At 44.1% G+C, this 20080-nt stretch overlaps 1 protein-coding gene across 3 annotated transcripts in view; it reads left to right on the forward strand.

Moving 5' to 3' along the window:
• The window catches only part of LOC110489566 (semaphorin-5A), a 282353-nt gene that overhangs the window by 101387 nt on the left and 160886 nt on the right, over nucleotides 1-20080 (forward strand). For all 3 annotated transcript variants that reach the window (XR_005036038.1, XM_036943684.1, XM_036943683.1), the window contains exon 5: nucleotides 19821-19883. Coding sequence is in view for 2 of the 3 variants with exons in the window: in XM_036943684.1 (XP_036799579.1) it covers nucleotides 19821-19883 (63 nt within the window). In the remaining variant the exon portion in view is untranslated. The remainder of the gene's footprint in view (nucleotides 1-19820; nucleotides 19884-20080) is intronic.

A 20080-nucleotide genomic window follows, 5' to 3' on the forward strand; every position in this document is an offset into this window, starting at 1 on the left:
CAGCAGGCCACAAATGTGCATGTGTCTGCTCAAACGGTCAGAAACAGACTCCATGAGGGTGGTATGAGGGCCCGACGTCCACAGGTGGGGGTTGTGCTTACAGCCCAACACCGTGCAGGACGTTTGGCATTTGCCAGAGAGCACCAAGATTGGCAAATTCGCCACTGGCGCCCTGTGCTCTTCACAGATGAAAGTAGGTTCACACTGAGCACATGTAACAGATGTGACAGAGTCTGGAGACGCCGTGGAGAACGTTCTGCTGCCTGCAACATCCTCCAGCATGACCTGTTTGGCGGTGGGTCAGTCATGGTGTGGGGTGGCATTTCTTTGGGAGGCCGCACAGCCCTCCATGTGCTCGCCAGAGGTAGCCTGACTGCCATTAGGTACCGAGATGAGATCCTCAGACCCCTTGTGAGACCATATGCTGGTGTGGTTGGCCCTGGGTTCCTCCTAATGTAAGACAATGCTAGACCTCATGTGGCTGGAGTGTGTCAGCAGTTCCTGCAAGAGGAAGGCATTGATGCTATGGACTGGCCCGCCCGTTCCCCAGACCTGAATCCAATTGAGCACATCTGGGACATCATGTCTCGCTCCATCCACCAACGCCACGTTGCACCACAGACTGTCCAGGAGTTGGCAGATCCTTTGTCCAGGTCTGGGAGGAGATCCCTCAGGAGACCATCCACCACCTCATCAGGAGCATACCTAGGCGTTGTAAGGAGGTCATACAGGCACGTGGAGGCCACACACACACTACTGGGCCTCATTTTGACTTGTTTTAAGGACATTACATCAAAGTTGGATCAGCCTGTAGTGTGGTTTTCCACTTTAATTTTGAGTGTGACTCCAAATCCAGACCTCCATGGGTTGATAAATTTGATTTCCATTGATAATTTTTGTGTGATTTTGTTGTCAGCACATTCAACTATGTCAAGAAAAAAGTATTTAATAAGAATATTTCATTCATTCAGATCTAGGATGTGTTATTTTAGTGTTCCCTTTATTTTTTTGAGCAGTTTACTTTGAAGAAGTAGTAAAATGAGTTTGTAAGGCAACATGCTTAGTAGGCAGGCTAGCTAAATAGGATGACTACAGACAGCTCTGCAACATGCTTAGTAGGCAGGCTAGCTAAATAGGATGACTACAGACAGCTCTGCAACATGCTTAGTAGGCAGGCTAGCTAAATAGGATGACTACAGACAGCTCTGCAACATGCATAGTAGGCAGGCTAGCTAAATAGGATGACTACAGACAGCTCTGCAACATGCTTAGTAGGCAGGCTAGCTAAATAGGATGACTACAGACAGCTCTGCAACATGCTTAGTAGGCAGGCTAGCAAAATAGGATGACTACAGACAGCTCTGCAACATGGTTAGTAGGCAGGCTAGCTAAATAGGATGACTACATACAGCTCTGCAACATGCTTAGTAGGCAGGCTAGCTAAATAGGATGACTACAGACAGCTTTGCAACATGCTTAGTAGGCAGGCTAGCAAAATAGGATGACTACAGACAGCTCTGCAACATGCTTAGTAGGCAGGCTAGCTAAATAGGATGACTACAGACAGCTCTGCAACATGCTTAGTAGGCAGGCTAGCTAAATAGGATGACTACAGACAGCTCTGCAACATGCTTAGTAGGCAGGCTAGCTAAATAGGATGACTACAAACAGCTCTGCAACATTCTTAGTAGGCAGGCTAGCAAAATAGGATGACTACAAACAGCTCTGCAACATGCTTAGTAGGCAGGCTAGCAAAATAGGATGACTACAGACAGCTCTGCAACATGCTTAGTAGGCAGGCTAGCAAAATAGGATGACTACAGACAGCTCTGCAACATGCGTAGTAGGCAGGCTAGCTAAATAGGATGACTAAAGACAGCTCTGCAACATGCTTAGTAGGCAGGCTAGCTAAATAGGATGACTACAGACAGCTCTGCAACATGCTTAGTAGGCAGGCTAGCAAAATAGGATGACTACAGACAGCTCTGCAACATGCTTAGTAGGCAGGCTAGCAAAATAGGATGACTACAGACAGCTCTGCAACATGCGTAGTAGGCAGGCTAGCTAAATAGGATGACTAAAGACAGCTCTGCAACATGCTTAGTAGGCAGGCTAGCTAAATAGGATGACTACAGACAGCTCTGCAACATGCTTAGTAGGCAGGCTAGCAAAATAGGATGACTACAGACAGCTCTGCAACATGGTTAGTAGGCAGGCTAGCTAAATAGGATGACTACATACAGCTCTGCAACATGCTTAGTAGGCAGGCTAGCTAAATAGGATGACTACAGACAGCTCTGCAACATGCTTAGTAGGCAGGCTAGCAAAATAGGATGACTACAGACAGCTCTGCAACATGCTTAGTAGGCAGGCTAGCTAAATAGGATGACTACAGACAGCTCTGCAACATGCTTAGTAGGCAGGCTAGCAAAATAGGATGACTACAGACAGCTCTGCAACATGCTTAGTAGGCAGGCTAGCTAAATAGGATGACTACAAACAGCTCTGCAACATTCTTAGTAGGCAGGCTAGCAAAATAGGATGACTACAAACAGCTCTGCAACATGCTTAGTAGGCAGGCTAGCAAAATAGGATGACTACAGACAGCTCTGCAACATGCTTAGTAGGCAGGCTAGCAAAATAGGATGACTACAGACAGCTCTGCAACATGCGTAGTAGGCAGGCTAGCTAAATAGGATGACTAAAGACAGCTCTGCAACATGCTTAGTAGGCAGGCTAGCTAAATAGGATGACTACAGACAGCTCTGCAACATGCTTAGTAGGCAGGCTAGCAAAATAGGATGACTACAGACAGCTCTGCAACATGCTTAGTAGGCAGGCTAGCAAAATAGGATGACTACAGACAGCTCTGCAACATGCGTAGTAGGCAGGCTAGCTAAATAGGATGACTAAAGACAGCTCTGCAACATGCTTAGTAGGCAGGCTAGCTAAATAGGATGACTACAGACAGTACAGTGTGGGGAGAACAGAGAAGGTTGTCTGGCTGTTTGACTGCTACTGCCTGAGCAGAGATGAGATGATGACTTTAATAAGGAATGACAAATAATTTAGTCATCAAATAAAAACTAAGTCAACAAACAACTGGACCTGTTTTCACTGTTTTCATTTTCACTGTGTTGTCAATTGAAAGTTCACCATTTTGCCTTTAGAATTTGGAACTTCCACCCCTTCTCCCCCTCTCCTTCTCTCCCCCTCTCCATCTCCTCTCCCTCTCATCTCCCTCCTCTCCCCCTCTCCTTCTCTCCCCCTCTCCTCTCCCCCTCTTCTCTCCCTCTCCCCCTCTTCTCCTCTCCCCCTCTCCTTATCTCCCTCTTTTCTCATGATTTGGTTGGGTCTAATTGTGTTGCTGTCCTGGGGCTCTGTGGGGTCTGTTTGTGTTTGTGAACAGAGCCCCAGGACCAGCTTGCTTAGGGGACTCTTCTCCAGGATCAATTCTCTGTAGGCGATGGCTTTGTTATGGAAAGTTTGGGAATCACTACCTTTTAGGCAGTTGTAGAATTTAACATCTCTTTTATGAATTTTGATAATTAGTGGATATCGGCCTAATTCTGCTCTACAGGGATAATTTGGTGTTTGTCCCATTTTGTGAATTCTTGGTTGGTGAGCAGACCCCAGAACTCATAATCATAAAGGGCAATGGGTTCTATAACTGATTCAAGTATTTTTATTCAGATCCTAATTTGTATGTCACATTTTGGTATGTCACATTTTGGCATGTCACATTTTGGTATGTCACATTTTGGTATGTCACATTTTGGTATGTCACATTTTGGTATGTCACATTTTGGTATGTCACATTTTATGGCCCTTCTTGCGTTGTCCCTCAGATCGTTCACAGCTTTCTGGAAGTTACATGTGGCGCTGAAGTTTAGGCCAAGGTATGTATAGTTTTTTGTGTGCTCTAGGGCAACAGTGTCTAGAAGGAATTTGTATTTGTGGTCCTGGCAACTGGAACACCATTATTTTTGTCTTACTGATATTTACTGTCAGGGCCCAGGTCTGAAAGCACATGTGAAGAAGATCTAAGTGCTGCTGTAGGCCCTCCTTGGTTGGGGACAGAAGCACCAGATCATCAGCAAACAGTAGACATTTGACTTCAGATTCTATTCGTTTGAGGCCGTGTTTTGCAGATTGTTCTAGTGCCCAGTTAATTGATATATATATATGTTGAAGAGGGTGGGGCTTAAGCTACATCCCTGTCTCACCCCACAGCCCTGTGTGAAGAAACGTGTGTGTTTTACAGTTGAAGTCGGAAGTTAACATACGCCTTAGCCAAATACATTTAAACTCAGTTTTTCACCATTCCTGACATTTAATCCTAGTAACAATTCCCTGTCTTAGGTCAGTTAGGATCACCACTTTATTTTAAGAATGTGAAATGTCAGAATAATATTAGAGAGAATGATTTATTTAATATTTTATTTCTTTATGTCAATTTTAACCGCACACTTGTTGTTTATGTACATGGATTTGATAATGTTGCATGTTTTTCCCCCCAACTTTCCATCAATTTGTTTAGCCTCATGTCAAATTAAGTTAAAAAAGCATTTTGAAATCTGCAAATCATGAGAAGACTTTGCCTTTGTTTTGGTTGGTTTGTTTGTCAATTAGGGTGTGCAGGGTGAATACGTGGTCTGTCGTACGGTAATTTGGTAAAAAGCCAATTTGACATTTGCTCAGTATATTGTTTTCACTGAGGAAATGTAAGAGTCTGCTGTTAATGATATTGCAGAGGATTTCCCCAAGGTTTCTGTTGAAGCATATCCCACGTTAGTTATTGGGGTCAAATTTGGGGTGATCAGTCCTTAGTTCCAAATATTGGGAAAGATTCCGGAGCTAAGGGTGATGTTAAAGAGTTTAAATATAACCAATTGGAATTTGTGGTCTGTATATTTTATAATTCCATTGAGGATACCATCAACACCACAGGCCTTTTTGGGTTGGTATTTGTATTTTGTCCTGTAGTTCCTTCAATGTAATTGGAGAATCCAGTGGGTCCTGGTCTTTAATAGTTGATTCTAAGATTTGTATTTGTATTTGATCATGTATGTGTTCTTGATTTTTGTTATTTTTTATTTGTTAAAGGGCTGAAAAGATTGGATTGTTAATTAAAAGGACACATTTGATAGGGATGTCAAAAATACTGTTTAGGTTTTCAACTGCCAAGTTTACATCTTCACTATTACAGTGACATGTTTTGTCCAGGAAGTTGTCTAAAAGGGATTGAATTTGTTGTTGCCAAATTCATTTTTGGTAGGTTTTCACACTACTTTCCTTCCATCTATAGCATTTTTTAAAAATTATTCAGTTCCTTTGGCTTTGATGCCTCATGATTGAGTTTTGCTCTGTTCAAGTAGACTGTGATTTTGCTGTGATCTGATAGGGGTGTCAGTGGGCTGACTGTGAACGCTCTGAGAGACTCTGGGTTGAGGTCAGTGATAAAGTAGTCTACAGTACTACTGCCAAGAGATGAGCTATCGGTGTACCTACCGTAGGAGTCCCCTCAAAGCCTACAATTGACAATGTACATACCCAGCTTGCGACAAAGCTGCAGGAGTTCTGACACATTTGTTTTGGTTATGTTGTCGTAGTTGTGTCTAGGGGGGCGTATGGGGGAGGGAATGGTGTCACCTCCAGGTAGGTGTTTGTCCCCCTGTGTGCTGAGGGTGTCAGGTTATTGTCCGGTTCTGGCGTTTAGGTCGCCACAGACTAGTACATGTCCCTGGGCCTGGAAATGGTTGATCTCCCCCTCTAGGATGGAGAAGCTGTTTTCATTAAAGTACAGGGATTCTATTGGGGATTCTATTGGGGATTATATTGGGGATTCTATTGGGTATTCTGTTGGGGATTCTATTGGGGATTCTATTAGGGGGGGGGGGGGGGTAGCCTGGACTGTTCTTCCCCCCTGGCGCTCGAGGGCACCAGGCTGCCCTGCATTATGCACTCCTGCCACCGTCATTTACACACACCTGCCTTTCCTCTTCACGTGCATCAGCACTCACTGGACTTACGTGGACTCAATGACTTGTGTAATTTCCTTCGCTATATCTGTCTGTTTCCTAGCTCTGTTCCCTGCTTCGGGATTGTTTGTCATATGTCCTTGTTTACCTGTGTGCTGATGCTGTTCCTGTCGTGTTTCATGTCTGTTCCTGAATAAATGTTTGACTCCCCGTAACTGCTTCTCCTGTCCGGCGTTGGCCCTTACAATAGTTATCTCTGTTGAGATAATTTCCTTTTGAATTTCTTGCCAAATGTAACATTTTCCTGTTTTGATTAATTTAATAGGGTGAAATCAGTCTGCTCTATACCAAATTAGCATACCCCCTGAGTCCCTTCCCTGTTCCACATCTGGTTGTTTGGTGGATGGGACTGCCAGCTCTCTGTAACCTAGAGGGCAACCAGTGGGTCCATCTCATCTATACCAGGTTTCTTGAATAATGACGAAGTCTGTATTTCTGATTTCTGCTCTTTAGACCAAAAGCAGATGACCTCAGGTCTAGGATTTTCCAGGATGAGATAGTGAAGTCTTTGTGTTCCATAAAGTGTCCAATGTTGTTAGTAGTGTGGTTTGGCCTCAGACCAATACATGTGAGCGGAGCTGAGCATCTTTATTTTATTTTTCATGTTTTATTTTAACCTCTATTTAACTAGACAAGTCAGTTAAAGAACAAATTATTATTTTACAATGACGGCTTACCCCGACCAAACTCTAACCTGTATGACGCTGGGCCAATTGTGCGCCTATCTATGAGACTCCCAATCACGGCCCGTTGTGATACAGTATGGAATCAAACCTGGGTCTGTAATGATGCATCTAGCACTGAGATGCAGTGCCCTAGACCGCTGCACCACTCGGGAGCCATCTGGTACTCTCTCTCACTCCCTTTCTCCCTTTCTCCCTCGCTCTCTCTCTCTCCCTTTCTCCCTCTCTCTCTCTCCCTCTCTCTCTCTCTCTCTCTCTCTCTCTCTCTCTCTCTCTCTCTCTCTCTCTCTCTCTCTCTCTCTCTCTCTCCCTCTTTCTCTCCCTTTCTCCCTCTCTCTCCCTCTCTCTCTCCCTTTCTCCCTCTCCCTCTCTCTCTCTCTCTCTCTCTCTCTCTCTCTCTCTCTCTCCATTTCTCCCTCTCTCTCCCTCTCCCTCTCCCTTTCTCCCTCTCTCCCTCTCTCTCTCTCTTTCTCCCTCTCTCCCTCTCTCTCTCTCTCTCTCTCTCTCTCTCCATTTATCCCTCTCTCTCCCTCTCTCTCTCTCTCTCTCTCTCTCTCTCCATTTCTCCCTCTCTCTCCCTCTCTCCCTCTCTCTCTCCCTTTCTCCCTCTCCCTCTCTCTCTCTCTCTCTCTCTCTCTCTCCATTTCTCCCTCTCTCCCCCTCTCCCTCTCTCTCTCTCTCTCCCTCTCTCTCTCTCCCTTTCTCCCTCTCTCCCTCTCTCTCTCTCCCTCTCTCCCTCTCTCACTCTCTCTCTCTCTCTCTCTCTCTCTCTCTCCATTTCTCCCTCTCTCTCCCTCTCCCTCTCTCTCTCTCCCTTTCTCCCTCTCTCCCTCTCTCTCTCTCCCTCTCTCACTCCCTCTCTCTCTCTCTCTCCCTTTCTCCCTCTCTCTCCCTCTCTCTCTCCCATTCTCCCTCTCCCTCTCTCTCTCTCTCTCTCTCTCCATTTCTCCCTCTCTCTCCCTCTCTCCCTCTCTCTCTCCCTTTCTCCCTCTCCCCCTCTCTCTCTCTCTCTCTCTCCATTTCTCCCTCTCTCTCCCTCTCCCTCTCTCTCTCTCCCTTTCTCTCTCTCTCTCTCTCTCTCTCTCTCTCTCTCTCTCTCTCTCTCTCTCTCTGTCTGTTGTATTGTTAATAGAACATCCTTCAGAGACAGGAAAATATCCCATTATAATCCATCATTAGTAAGCTATTTCCTCTGACACAGAAAATCTAAACAGGAACACAAAGGCAGTGTAGCTGTTTAGACAGTGTTGTGGATCGAAGCGTTAGACAATTGTTATTAGATCACCTCTGTAGTGGCAGCAGCATTGTTTACATTCAATGGGGAGTGCAGTCAGTGAAATAAATAGTGGATATATTTATCTGAGCCTTTAGCCTGTCTCTGCAGCTATTCATGGCCCATTTGTGCATTCATGGTATAAAATGCCATGAAAAAACAACTCTATTTTTATGTTTGCTACAATGAAGACATCTACTGCAGGATGTAAAATCCCAGTTCCCAGTGTGTTGTATTTCGTCAGCTTCTGTCTTCCCACTACGCCCTCTGTCTGAGAGACAATTACCCCTGCTAATCAAGAGCTAACGAAACACCTCCTCTAGCTCCAATAGCAGCGCTAATTCAATTAGTCAAGTCGAAATAACTCGTCCATTTAAATGCATGGAAAAATACAGAGGACGGAGTCAGTGGATTGGCAGAAGGAGTAGAGATGCAGAGCACACTCAATGAAAGCTTGGACTGATCCATTTAAGGGACTGAGAGGGGTGACGAGGTTCGGAGCATAGTGGTTTGACCCTGGATGATGGTGTTGACAGTGATAATGACTACTTCATTGTGTGCCTTCACTACTCCGTCTATACTGAACACCTTCGTATTTGATGTCATACATTAAGGCGAGACTACAAACTATGTGTAAATATGTTTTTCACACAATTACAGCATACCTGATTAACATTTAAATTCCCTACCGACATGTTAACTGACAGCTGTGCTCTGAAGACTGTAACATGAGCTGTACTCAAACAGACACAGGTTCTAATATGACTTTAGGGACAATTTCACGTTGGAATCTTTCATTGGCTTAAATCAGTCAGACATCCGTCTTAATTATACACAAACAGACCCCACAGAGCCCCAGGACAGCAACACAATTAGACCCAACCAAATCATGAGAAAAGAGGGAGAGAAGGAGAGGGGGAGAGGAGAAGAGGGGGAGAGGAGAGGGAGAGAAGAGGGGGAGAGGAGAGGGAAAGAGAGAGAGGGGGAGAGAAGGAGAGGGGGAGAAAATGAGAGGGGAGAGGAGAGGGGGAGAGAAGGAGAGGGGGAGAAAAGGAGAGGGGAGAGGAGAGGGGGAGAAGGGGTGGAAGTTCCAAATTCTAAAGGCAAAATGGTGAACATTCAATTGACAAAACACTGAAAATGAAAACAGTGAAAACAGGTCCAGTTGTGTTTTCAAACAGATACAGATGTCTTATAGCCTTATGTCTCTGTTCTGTCTCTCCTCATAGTGTACTAGTCTTATGAAGAACACCCCATCTCTTCTGAAGACAGAGTTCTGTCTCTCTTTATCTAAAATAGATGCTATATCATCTGTTTCTGGATTTCTCTCTTTCTCTTTCTCTCTCTCTCTCCATGATTCCCCCCCCTCTCTCTCTCTCTCTCTCTCTCTCTCTCTCTCTCCATGATTCCTCTCTCTCTCTCTCTCTCTCTCTCTCTCTCCATGATTCCTCTCTCTCTCTCTCCATGATTCCTCTCTCTCTCTCTCTCTCTCCATGATTCCTCTCTCTCTCTCCATAATTCCTCTCTCTCTCTCTCCATGATTCCCCTCTCTCTCTCTCTCCATGATTCCTCTCTCTCTCTCTCTCTCTCTCTCTCTATCTCTCTCTCTCTCTCTCTCTCTCTCTCTCTCTCTCTCTCCATGATTCCTCTCTCTCTCTCATCTATGCACACTCCCTGACACCTGTAACAGTGACAGTAGCCCCTCAGTACTAAAGGAATAAGGTCTAATCTCTTGGTTACCAGACAGTACAGAGGACGGAGTAGTGAAGAGAGAAGGCAGAGAGAACACGCATACCTCCAGATTCAAATCTCTTATAATGTGTCTGCACTGTATTCTGGACCATTTGATGTCTTGGCAGTTAGGTATCTCACTGGATTTAGGATTATATTCATTTCATATTTGACTTGAATAGGCGTTTTGAAACTGGAATAGGTAATAATCTCTTCTGGGCTGTTCTTATCATATTTGAGTAATGATTTGGTTTATTGAATACCTTAGTGCCCACAAAGCTATCACCTTGTAATATTATTGATTATGTTGCCATATGTTTACTATCTACAGTTTCAAGAAAAAGTATGTGAACCCTTTGGAATTACCTTGATTTCTGCATAAATTGGTCATAACATTTGATCTGATCTTCATCTAAGTCACAGCAATAGACAGTGGTGTTAATGTCTTTATTGAACACACCGTGTAAACACTCACAGTGGAGGGAAAAAGTATGTGAACCCTTGGATTTAATAACTGGTTGACCCTCCTTTGGCAGCAATAAACTCCACCAAACTGTAGTTGGTCAGGAGTTATTTTGGACCATGCATCTTTACGATACTGTTTCAGTTCAGCAATAGTCTTAAGATGTCTGGTGTGAACCTCTCTCGAGGTCATGCCACAGCATTTTAAATCGGGTTGAGGTCAGGACTCTTATTTTCATCTGTTGAAGCCATTCTGCTGTTGATTTACTTCTGTGTTTTGGGTTCGTCCTGTTGAGCTTCAATTGGCGGACAGATGACCTTACATTCTCCTGAAAAATGTCTTGATAAACTTGGGAATTCATTTTTCCGTCGTTGATAGCAAGCTGTCCAGGCCCTGAGGCAGCAAAGCAGCCCCAAACTATGATGCTCCCTCCACCATACTTTACAGTTGGGATGAGGTTTTGATGTTGGTGTGGTGTGTCTTTTTTCTCCACACATAGTGTTGTGTGTTCCTTCCATACCACTCACCTGTAGTTTAATCTGTCCACAGAATATTTAGTAAAACGCGTTGTGGAACATCCAGGTGCTCTTTTGCGAAATTCAGACATGCAGCAATGCTTTCTTTGGACAGCAGTGGCTTCTTCCGTGGTGTCTCATGACCTCTCATGACCCCGTTCTTGTTTAGTGTTTTACGTATCGTAGACTCGTTAACAGAGATGTTAGCATGTTCCAGAGATTTCTGTAAGTCTTTAGCTGACACTCAAGGATTCTTCTTAACCTCATTGAGTATTCTGCTCTGTGCTCTTGCAGTCATCTTTGCAGGACGGCCACTCCTAGGGAGAGTAGCAACAGTGCTGAACTTTCTCCATTTATAGACACTTGGTCTTACTGACTGATGAACATCAAGGCTTTTAGAGATACTTTTGTAACCCTTTCCAGCTTAATGCAAGTCAACAATTCTTAATCTTAGGTCTTCTCAGATCTCTTTTGTTCGAGGCATGGTTCACATCAGGCAATACTTCTTGTGAATAGCAAACTGAAATTGTGTGAGTGTTTTTTATAGGGCAAGGCAGCTCTAACCAACATCTCCAATCTCGTCTCATTCATTGGACTCCAGGTTAGCTGACTCCTGACTCTAATTAGCTTTTGGAGAAGTCATTAGCCTCGGAGTTCACATAGTTTTTCCAACCTACACTGTGAAAGTTTAAATAATGTATTCAATATAGACCAAAAAAATACTAGATTTTGTATGTTATTAGTTTAAGCAGACTATGTTCGTCTATTGTTGTGACTAAGATGAAGATCAAATCAAATTGTATGACTAATTTATGCAGAAATCAAGGTCATTCCAAAGAGTTCTCATCATTTTTCATGCCTCTGTAATACCATCATAATCATTTCACAGAGAATGTGTTTGAGTTAGACCAAGCTTTTGGTATTTCCCCTGTGATTTCTGAGAGCACGTATTGCACACACATACTCACAGGGACAGCCAGTGATGTGCAGGCCGGGTCGTAATGCTCAGCTGCTAGTGCTGATGGGTTGTTTGTGTCTTGTAGGCTGGTCAGCTGGCAGACTGATGGATACTGATAGAGCTGAGTGGTGGCCAACCCCTCCATCCTTTCTCTGTGGCTACACACGCACATGCAGGCGCGCACACACACACACACACACACACACACACACTCTTTTTTCTTCTCATCGTCCTACTGATCCCCCCTTCCCTCCCCCTCCTCCTGCTGTTTTTCCTCTCTCTCCTGCTCCTGCCTCCTCTCTCTCCTGCCTCCTCTCTCCCTTGCCTCCTCTCTTCCCTGCCACCTCTCCTTCCTGCCTCCTCTCTTACCTGCCTCCTCTCTTCCCTGCTTCCTCTCTCTCCTGCCTCCTCTCTCTCCTGCCTCCTCTCTCCCCTTCCTCCATTCTATCCTGCCTACTCTCTCTCCTGCCTCCTCTCTCTCCTGCCTCCTCTCTTCCCTGCTTCCTCTCTTCACTGGCTCCTCTCTCTCCTGCCTCCTCTCTCCCCTGCCTCCTCTCTTCCCTGGCTCCTCTCTTCCCTGCTTCCTCTCTCTCCTGCCTCCTCTCTCTCCTGCATCCTCTCTCCCCTGCCACCTCTCTTCCCTGCCTCCTTTCTTCCCTGCCTCCTCTCTCTCCTGCCTCCTCTCTTCCCTGCCGCCTCTCTTCCCTGCCTCCTCTCTTCCCTGGCTCCTCTCTTCCCTGCTTCCTCTCTCTCCTGTCTCCTCTCTCCCCTGCCTCCTCTCTTCCCTGCCTCCTCTCTTCCCTGCCTCCTCTCTCTCCTGCCTCCTCTCTCTCCTGCCTCCTCTCTCTCCTTCCGCCAGATATGTGCATGTGTGATAGCTCTATTTCCTATCCTTTAGGCCATTGGGAAGGTGAAGTCAAGGCTTCCTCATAAAACACGCTGAGGAGAGGCTCAGAAAACTTCTTAGCTCTGAAGAGGAAATAAAAAAATGCTGAGAGGGTTTCCACTTATCCTCTCTTACGCATGATCTAAAGCTGATATACAACTTTGTATTCTGAATCAGATTTTAAAACGTGTTTGGTATAGTTCAGCCTACCTGGTTCTTATCGTAAAAGGAGTTATTATTGTCCCTTCGTATCTTCCTGATATGAAGTTGAATTATAGAGTATATTCTGTTTCAGATTTATTGTATCTGCTGATAAACAGTACAATGTTCCCTCGAGTAGTTTGCCAGGTTATTATTGTAAAATAATAATTTGCTCTCAACGACTTACTTGTCTAAATGAAGGTACACTACCGGTCAAAAGTTTGGGGTCACTTAGAAATGTCCTTGCTTTTGAAAGAAAAGCTCATTTTTTTGTCCATTAAAATAACATCAAATTGATCAGAAATAAATTGTTAATATTGTAAATGACTATTGTAGCTGGAAACGGCTGATTTGTTATGACATATGCGTACAGAGGCCCATTATCAGCAACCATCTCTCCTGTGTTCCAATGGCACGTTGTGTTCGCTAATCCAAGATTATCATTTTAAAAGGCTAATTAATCATTAGACAACCCTTCTGCAATTATGTTAACACAGCTGAAAAAAGTTGTTCTGATTAAAGAAATAATAAACCTGGCCTTCTTTAGACTAGTTATGTATCTGGAGTATCAGCATTTGTGGGTTCGATTACAGGCTTAAAATGGCCAGTAACAAAGACCTTTCTTCTGAAACTCATCAGTCTATCCTTGTTCTGAGAAAGGAAGGCTATTCCATGCTAGAAATTGCCAAGAAACCGAAGATCTCGTACAACGCTGTATACTACTCCCTTCACAGAACAGTGCAAACTGTCTCTAAACAGAATAGAAAGAGGAGTGGGAGGCCCCGGTGCACAACTGAGAAAGGGGACAAGTACAAGTGTCTAGTTTGAGAAACAGACTCCTCACAAGTCCTCAACTGGCAGATTCAATAAATAATACCTGCAAAACACCAGGCTCAACGTCAACGAAGAGGCGACTCCGGGATGCTGGCCTTTTAAGCAGAGTTCCTCTGTCCAGTGTTCTTTTGCCCATCTTAATCTCTTTTTTTTATTGGCCAGTCTGAGATATGTATTTTTCTTTGCAACTCTGCCAAGAAGGCCAGCATCCCAGAGTCGCCTCTTCACTGTTGATGTTGAGACTGGTGTTTTGCAGGTACTATTTAATGAAGCTGCCAGTGGAGGACTTGTGAGGCAGTGGTTCTTTCAAAAACAAGGAAATATCTAAGTGACCCCAAACTTTTGAACGGTAGTGTATATAGTCTGCATAAAGGGACATAAAAGGACATATGGTTAGTTGTTCATAAAGTAACAGTGGTCCAGTAATTATTTCAGAAACTTTCCCTTCAGTCGCTAATCTCTGTAGTTGCAATAATGGCCATTCCTCATCAAAGTGGTTATTTCTTCCCTCCATCGTCTCTCTGACCTGACGCCAGAAGTCATTTCATTCCATGAATACAGAACCTTTATCAATGAAAATCCCCTGGAGGTCCAGAAGGGAAAAGACAGTTGAGGAGTCAGAATGTATTGGACTCTCCCCCTGAAAGGAGAGGCCTGAGTTTTATCTCCTAACTCCTCTCTGCTAGTAAAAACGGGTAAAGCATCCACCATTTCTTCCTATGTAAATCACAATGACATTCAGCTCTGTGCTCGCTCTCTCATGTCTAAGTATTCCTCATTTTCTCCCCTGGTGTAAATCACATTGACATTCAGCTCTGTGCTCTCTCCCTCATGTCTAAGCGTCTCTCATTCTCTCCCCTGGTGTAAATCACATTGGCATTCGGCTCTGTGCTCGCTCCCTCGTGTCTGGAGTGGACCCCGGTGTGTGTGCATGTTAATTGGATTTAGTGTCCGTATTGAACATGAACTGACACACGATACGATGCGGTCAACAAGATGGCGCTGACAGACACGGTTGCCCTGTTTCTAACGTTGCAGTATTTTTTTGCTGTTGCTGTTATTTCTTACATTATTTGCTCAGACTTCCCTCAACTGAATCCTTTGTTTGAACTTCCCGAGGCAGCTCTATGTATCCAGCTGGTCTCCACCAAATCGCAGACGCCGGCTCAGACGACATCCCTAGCCGCGTCCTCAGAGCATGTGCAGACCAGCTGGCTGGAGTGTTTACAGACACATTCAATCTCTCCAAATCCCAGTCTGAAGTCTCCATTTGCTTCAAGATGTCCACCGTTGTTCCTGTACCCAAGAAAGTGAAGGTAACGGAACTAGATGACCATTGCCCTGTCGCAGTCACTTCTGTCATCATGAAGTGCTCTTAGAGGCTAGTTAAGGATAATATCACCTCCACCAGACCCACTATAATTCACATATCGCCCCAACAGATCCACGGACGACGCAATCGCACACTGCCCTGTACAGGTGAAATATCTATGTCAGAATGCTGTTCATCGACTACAGCTCAGCCTTCAACACCATAGTGCCCCCCAAGCTCATCACTAAGCTCAGGGCCCTTGGTTTGAAGTCCTCCCTGTGAAACTGGGTCCTGGACGTCATGTGTTGAAAGTAGGTAAGAACACCTACGCAATGCTGATCCTCAAGATGGACAGGGGTTTGTGCTCAGCTCCCTGCTCAACTCCCTATTCAACGATGCCTGTATGGCCTCTCACATCGCGAACTCAATCATGAAGTTTGCTGACGACACAGCAGTGGTAGGCCAGATTACCAACAATGATGAGACAGCCTACAGGGAGGAGGTGAGGGTCCTGGTGGAGAGGTGTCAGGAAAATAACCTCTCAACGTCAACATCAACAAAACGAAGGAGTTGATCGTGGCCTTCAGGAGACAGCAGAGAGAGCATGTCCCAATCCGCATCGACAGGGCCGAAGTGCTGTAGGTCAGAAGCTTCAAGTTCCTCAGCGTGACGACCTGAAATGATCCCTTCACACAGACAGTGTGGTGAAGAAGCGCCTCTTCAAAATCAGGAGGTTGAAGAAATTTGGCTTGGCCCCTAAGACCCTCACAAACTTCTACAGATGCACCATTGCGAGCATTCTGTTGGGCTGTATTACCGGCTGGTAACCGCACGGCTCTCCGGAGGGCTGTAGAAGTTTGTTATTATTGCTGTTATTTTTATTATAGCATAATGGATGACTGTCAGTCATTTTCCATTCACCCAACTCAATGTAACAGCGATAGGTTTAGGATACTAAATGATACTCAAATGTATCATTTACTAAATGATACTCACACACCCCTGTCTGATCGTGATTAACTAATCGGGTAGATGTAATTAACTAGGAAGTTGGGGCACCAAGGAAAATATTCAGATAACAAAATTAAAATTTTCCTAATATAACGTTCAGATATTTTAATATCTGATCAATTTATTGCCTTTTAAAATGATCAACTTGGATTAGCGAACACAACGTGCCATTGGAACTCAGGAGTGATGGTTGCTGATCATGGGCCTCTGTAAGCCTATGTAGATATTCCATAAAAAAACCTGCTGTTTCCGACTACAATAGTCATTTACAACATTAACAATTTCTACAATGTATTTCTGATCAATTTTATGTTATTTTAATGGACAATTTTTAAATAAGGACATTTCTATGTGACCCCAAACTTTTGAACGGTAGTTTAAATATACAGTTGAAGTCAGAAGTTTAAAAACACTTAGGTTGGAGTCATTAAAACTCGTTTTCAACCACTACTCTAATTTCTTGTTATCAATCTATAGTTTTGGCAAGTTGGTTAGGACATCTACTTTGTGCATGGCACAAGTAATTTTTCCTACAATTGTTTACAGACAGATTATTTCACTTATAATTCACTGTATCACAATTCCAGTGGGTCAGAAGTTTACATTCACTAAATTGACTGTGTCTTTAAACAGCTTGAAAATTCCAGAAAATAATGTCAGGGTTTTAGAAGCTTCTGATAGGATAATTTACATCAATTGGAGGTGTACCTGTGGATGTATTTCAAGGCCTACCTTCAAACTCAGTGCCTCTTTGCTTGACATCATGGGAAAATCAAAAGAAATCAGTCAAGACGTCAGAAAAAAAATTGTAGACCCCCACAAGTCTGGTTCATCCTTGAGAGCAATTTCCAAACACCTGAAGGTACCACGTTCATCTGTACAAACAATAGTATGCAAGTATAAACACCACGGGACCTCACAGCCATCATTCCTCTCAGGAAGGAGACGCATTCTGTCTCCTAGAGATGAACGTACTTTGGTGCGAAATGTGCAAATCAATCCCAGAACAACAGCAAAATACTTTGTGAAGATGCTGGAGGAAACAGGTACAAAAGTATCTATATCCATAGCAATACGAGTCCTATATCAACATAACCTGAGAGGCAGCTCAGCAAGGAAGAAGCTACTGCTCCAAAACCGCCAGTTTGCAACTGCACATGGGGACAAAGATTGGACTTTTTGAAGAAATGTCCTCTGGTCTGATGAAACAAAAATAGAACTGTTTGGCCATAATGACCGTCATTATGTTTGGAGGAAAAAGGGGGAGGATTGCAAGCCGAAGAACACCATCCCAACCGTGAAGAACTGGGGTGGCAGCATCATGTTGTGTGGGTCCTTTGCTGCAGGAGGGACTGGTGTACTTCACAAAATAGATGGCATCATGAGGAAAGAAAATTATGTGGATATATTGAAGCAACATGTCAAGACATCAGTAAGGAAGTAAAAGCTTGGTCGCAAATGGGTCTTCCAAATGGACAATGACCCCAAGCATACTTCCAAAGTTGTGGCAAGATGGCTTAAGGACAACAAAGTCAAGATATTTGAGTGGCCATCACAAAGCCCTGACCTCAATCTTATGGAAAATGTGTGGGCAGAACTGGAAAAGTTTGTGCGAGCAAGGCGGCCTACAAACCTGACACCAGCTCTGTCAAGAGGAATGGTACAAAATTCACCCAACTTATTGTGGGAAACTTGTGAAAGGCTACCCAAAATGTTTGACCCAAGTTAAACAATTTAAAGGCAATGCTACCAAATACTAATTGAGTGTATGTCAACTTCTGACCCACTGGGAATGTGATGAATGAAATATAAGCTGAAATAAATCCTTCTCTCTACTATTATTCTGACATTTCACATTCTTAAAATAAAGGGGTGATCCTAACTGACCTAAGACATGGAATTTTTACTTGGATGTATTTGGCTAAGGTGTATGTAAACTTCCGATTTCAACTGTATATCCATCCTGCCCTGCCTTTCTAAAGTCTTCGAAAGCCAAGTTAACAAACTGATAACCAACCATTTCGAGTCCCACCGCACCTTCTCCGCTATGCAATCTGGTTTCCGAGCTGGTCACGGGTGCACCTCAGACACGCTCAAGGTCCTAAACAATATCATAACCGGCATTGATAAAAGACAGTACTGTGCATCCGTCTTTATCAACCTGGCCAAGGCTTTCGACTCTGTCAATCACCGTATTCTTATCGGCAAACTTAATAGCCTTGGTTTCTCTAGTGACTGCCTCACCTGTCCACCAACTACTTCTCAGAAAGAGTTCAGTGTGTCAAATCGGACGGCCTCTGGTCCGGACCTCTAGCAGTCTGCTTAATAGTTTGTGTGGAGGTGCTGACTATCGGCAAATAAACTATAAACTATTAAAATAAAGAAAGTCGCACGCTCCATTTATAAACTCCCAGCAATTTAATGGGTAAGTATCCGATAGTTTATAGTCACTATGGGGGTGCCACAGGGTTCAAATCTCGGGCCTACTCTTTTGTCTGTATATATCAATGATGTCGCTCTTGCTGCTGGTGATTCTCTGATTCACCTCTACGCAGACGACACTATTCTGTATGCATCTGGCCCTTCTTTGGACTCTGTGTTAACAAATCTCCAAAAAAGATTCAATGCCATACAACACTCCTTCCGTGGCCTCCAACTGCGATGTCACTTTTCAAAATAGCCTCCAGCACTCTAATCAGCAAATTGAATGTAGTCTATCACAGTGCCATTCGTTTTGTCAACAAAGTCCCATATACTACCCACCACTGCGACCTGTATGCTCTCGTTAGCTGGCCCTCGCTACATATCTGCCAAATCTACTGGCTCCAGGTCATCTATAAGTATTTTCTAGGTAAAGCCCCGCCTTATCTCATCTCACTGGTCACCATAGCAACACCCACCCGTAGCATGTGCTCCAGCAGGTATATTTCACTGGTCATCCCCAAAGCCAACGTCTCTTTGTCTGCCTTTCCTTCCAATTTGTCTGTGTAGAAGTGTGTAGGTTGTATCCTCTCGCTCCAAGGCCAGATTAATTTAGCCTCTCTGTGGGTTGATGATTGTCACCTAACTCCAAGTCCTATTGAAAGGCTGTTTTGATGTTGCCAGCACGATGAGTCGACAATGAAGGGCGGGGGGGGGGGGGTGCATTTAGTAGTTGGCTCTCTCTGTCTTTCTTATTCAAACACCCACAGCCACACACAAGCCCGAGCACCGTCCCTTTCCATTACATCTGTTCAGTTTTCCACAGGTCCTGTGTGACTCAGTTGGCAGAGCATGGTGTTTCCAACACCAGGGTTGTTGGTTTGATTCTCATGGGGGACCGGTATGTAAATGTATATGCTCACTACTGTAAGTAGCTCTGGATAAGAGTGTCTGCTAAATGACAACAATGTCATGTGTTTTCAAGTCTAAACAACGAGAGGTCTCAACCCCCCAGCAATTTTGTTTTTTGAGAGAACCAATCAATGAGCTCAATTTCTAATTAAATATTTTATTTACAAATGGCCTTCTGTCCAGACCAGTGAGTCATAGATCTTCCTCGCTGTGTGTTCATGTGGGTCACGTCAGCCATATAAATGAATGGGCCGAGGTGTAGTGGTCAATACTGTAACAAGCAAACCCAAGGCCTTTCAGGAGTAAACAGTATTTGCATAATTGAAACAATTTCGAACTAAATAACGGCTCTTGCGGAATGTTATCGTCTTTCAGTGTTAAACACTTGTCTGCTGCCAGTGTCAGTGTTTGCAATGCTGTTGAAAGCTGGTTTATTGTGGGTTTACGGTGTTGTTTATTAACAATTCATTGTTTCTTTTGCTCTTTAACTCCTATTTAGTGTGTTTTCCGTTCTTTCATTGTTCCATGCTGTTTATATTTTATTTTTTACACCAGTGTATTGTGTTTTTGTGTTTACAGGAGGCGGAATGGCACTGTGATGAGTTCACTAAGGGAGCCTGCTTCAGCCGGGGCAAGTCAGAGGTGAGGCTGTTTTACAGACTAATCCCAACTTCAAAGTCTAGCCATATTAAAGAGATGCTCTGCTTTTTTGACACCACACTCCAAAAAGCAAGTTCTCCAGGCTCTATTTTTGTCTAATCTTGATTATTGTCCAGTCTTGTGGCCCAGTGCTGCAAGGAAAGACCCAGTTAAACTGCAGCTGGTCCAGAACAGAGTGG

This window comes from Oncorhynchus mykiss, chromosome 15, assembly GCF_013265735.2.
Source record: "Oncorhynchus mykiss isolate Arlee chromosome 15, USDA_OmykA_1.1, whole genome shotgun sequence".
NCBI lineage: Eukaryota > Metazoa > Chordata > Actinopteri > Salmoniformes > Salmonidae > Oncorhynchus > Oncorhynchus mykiss.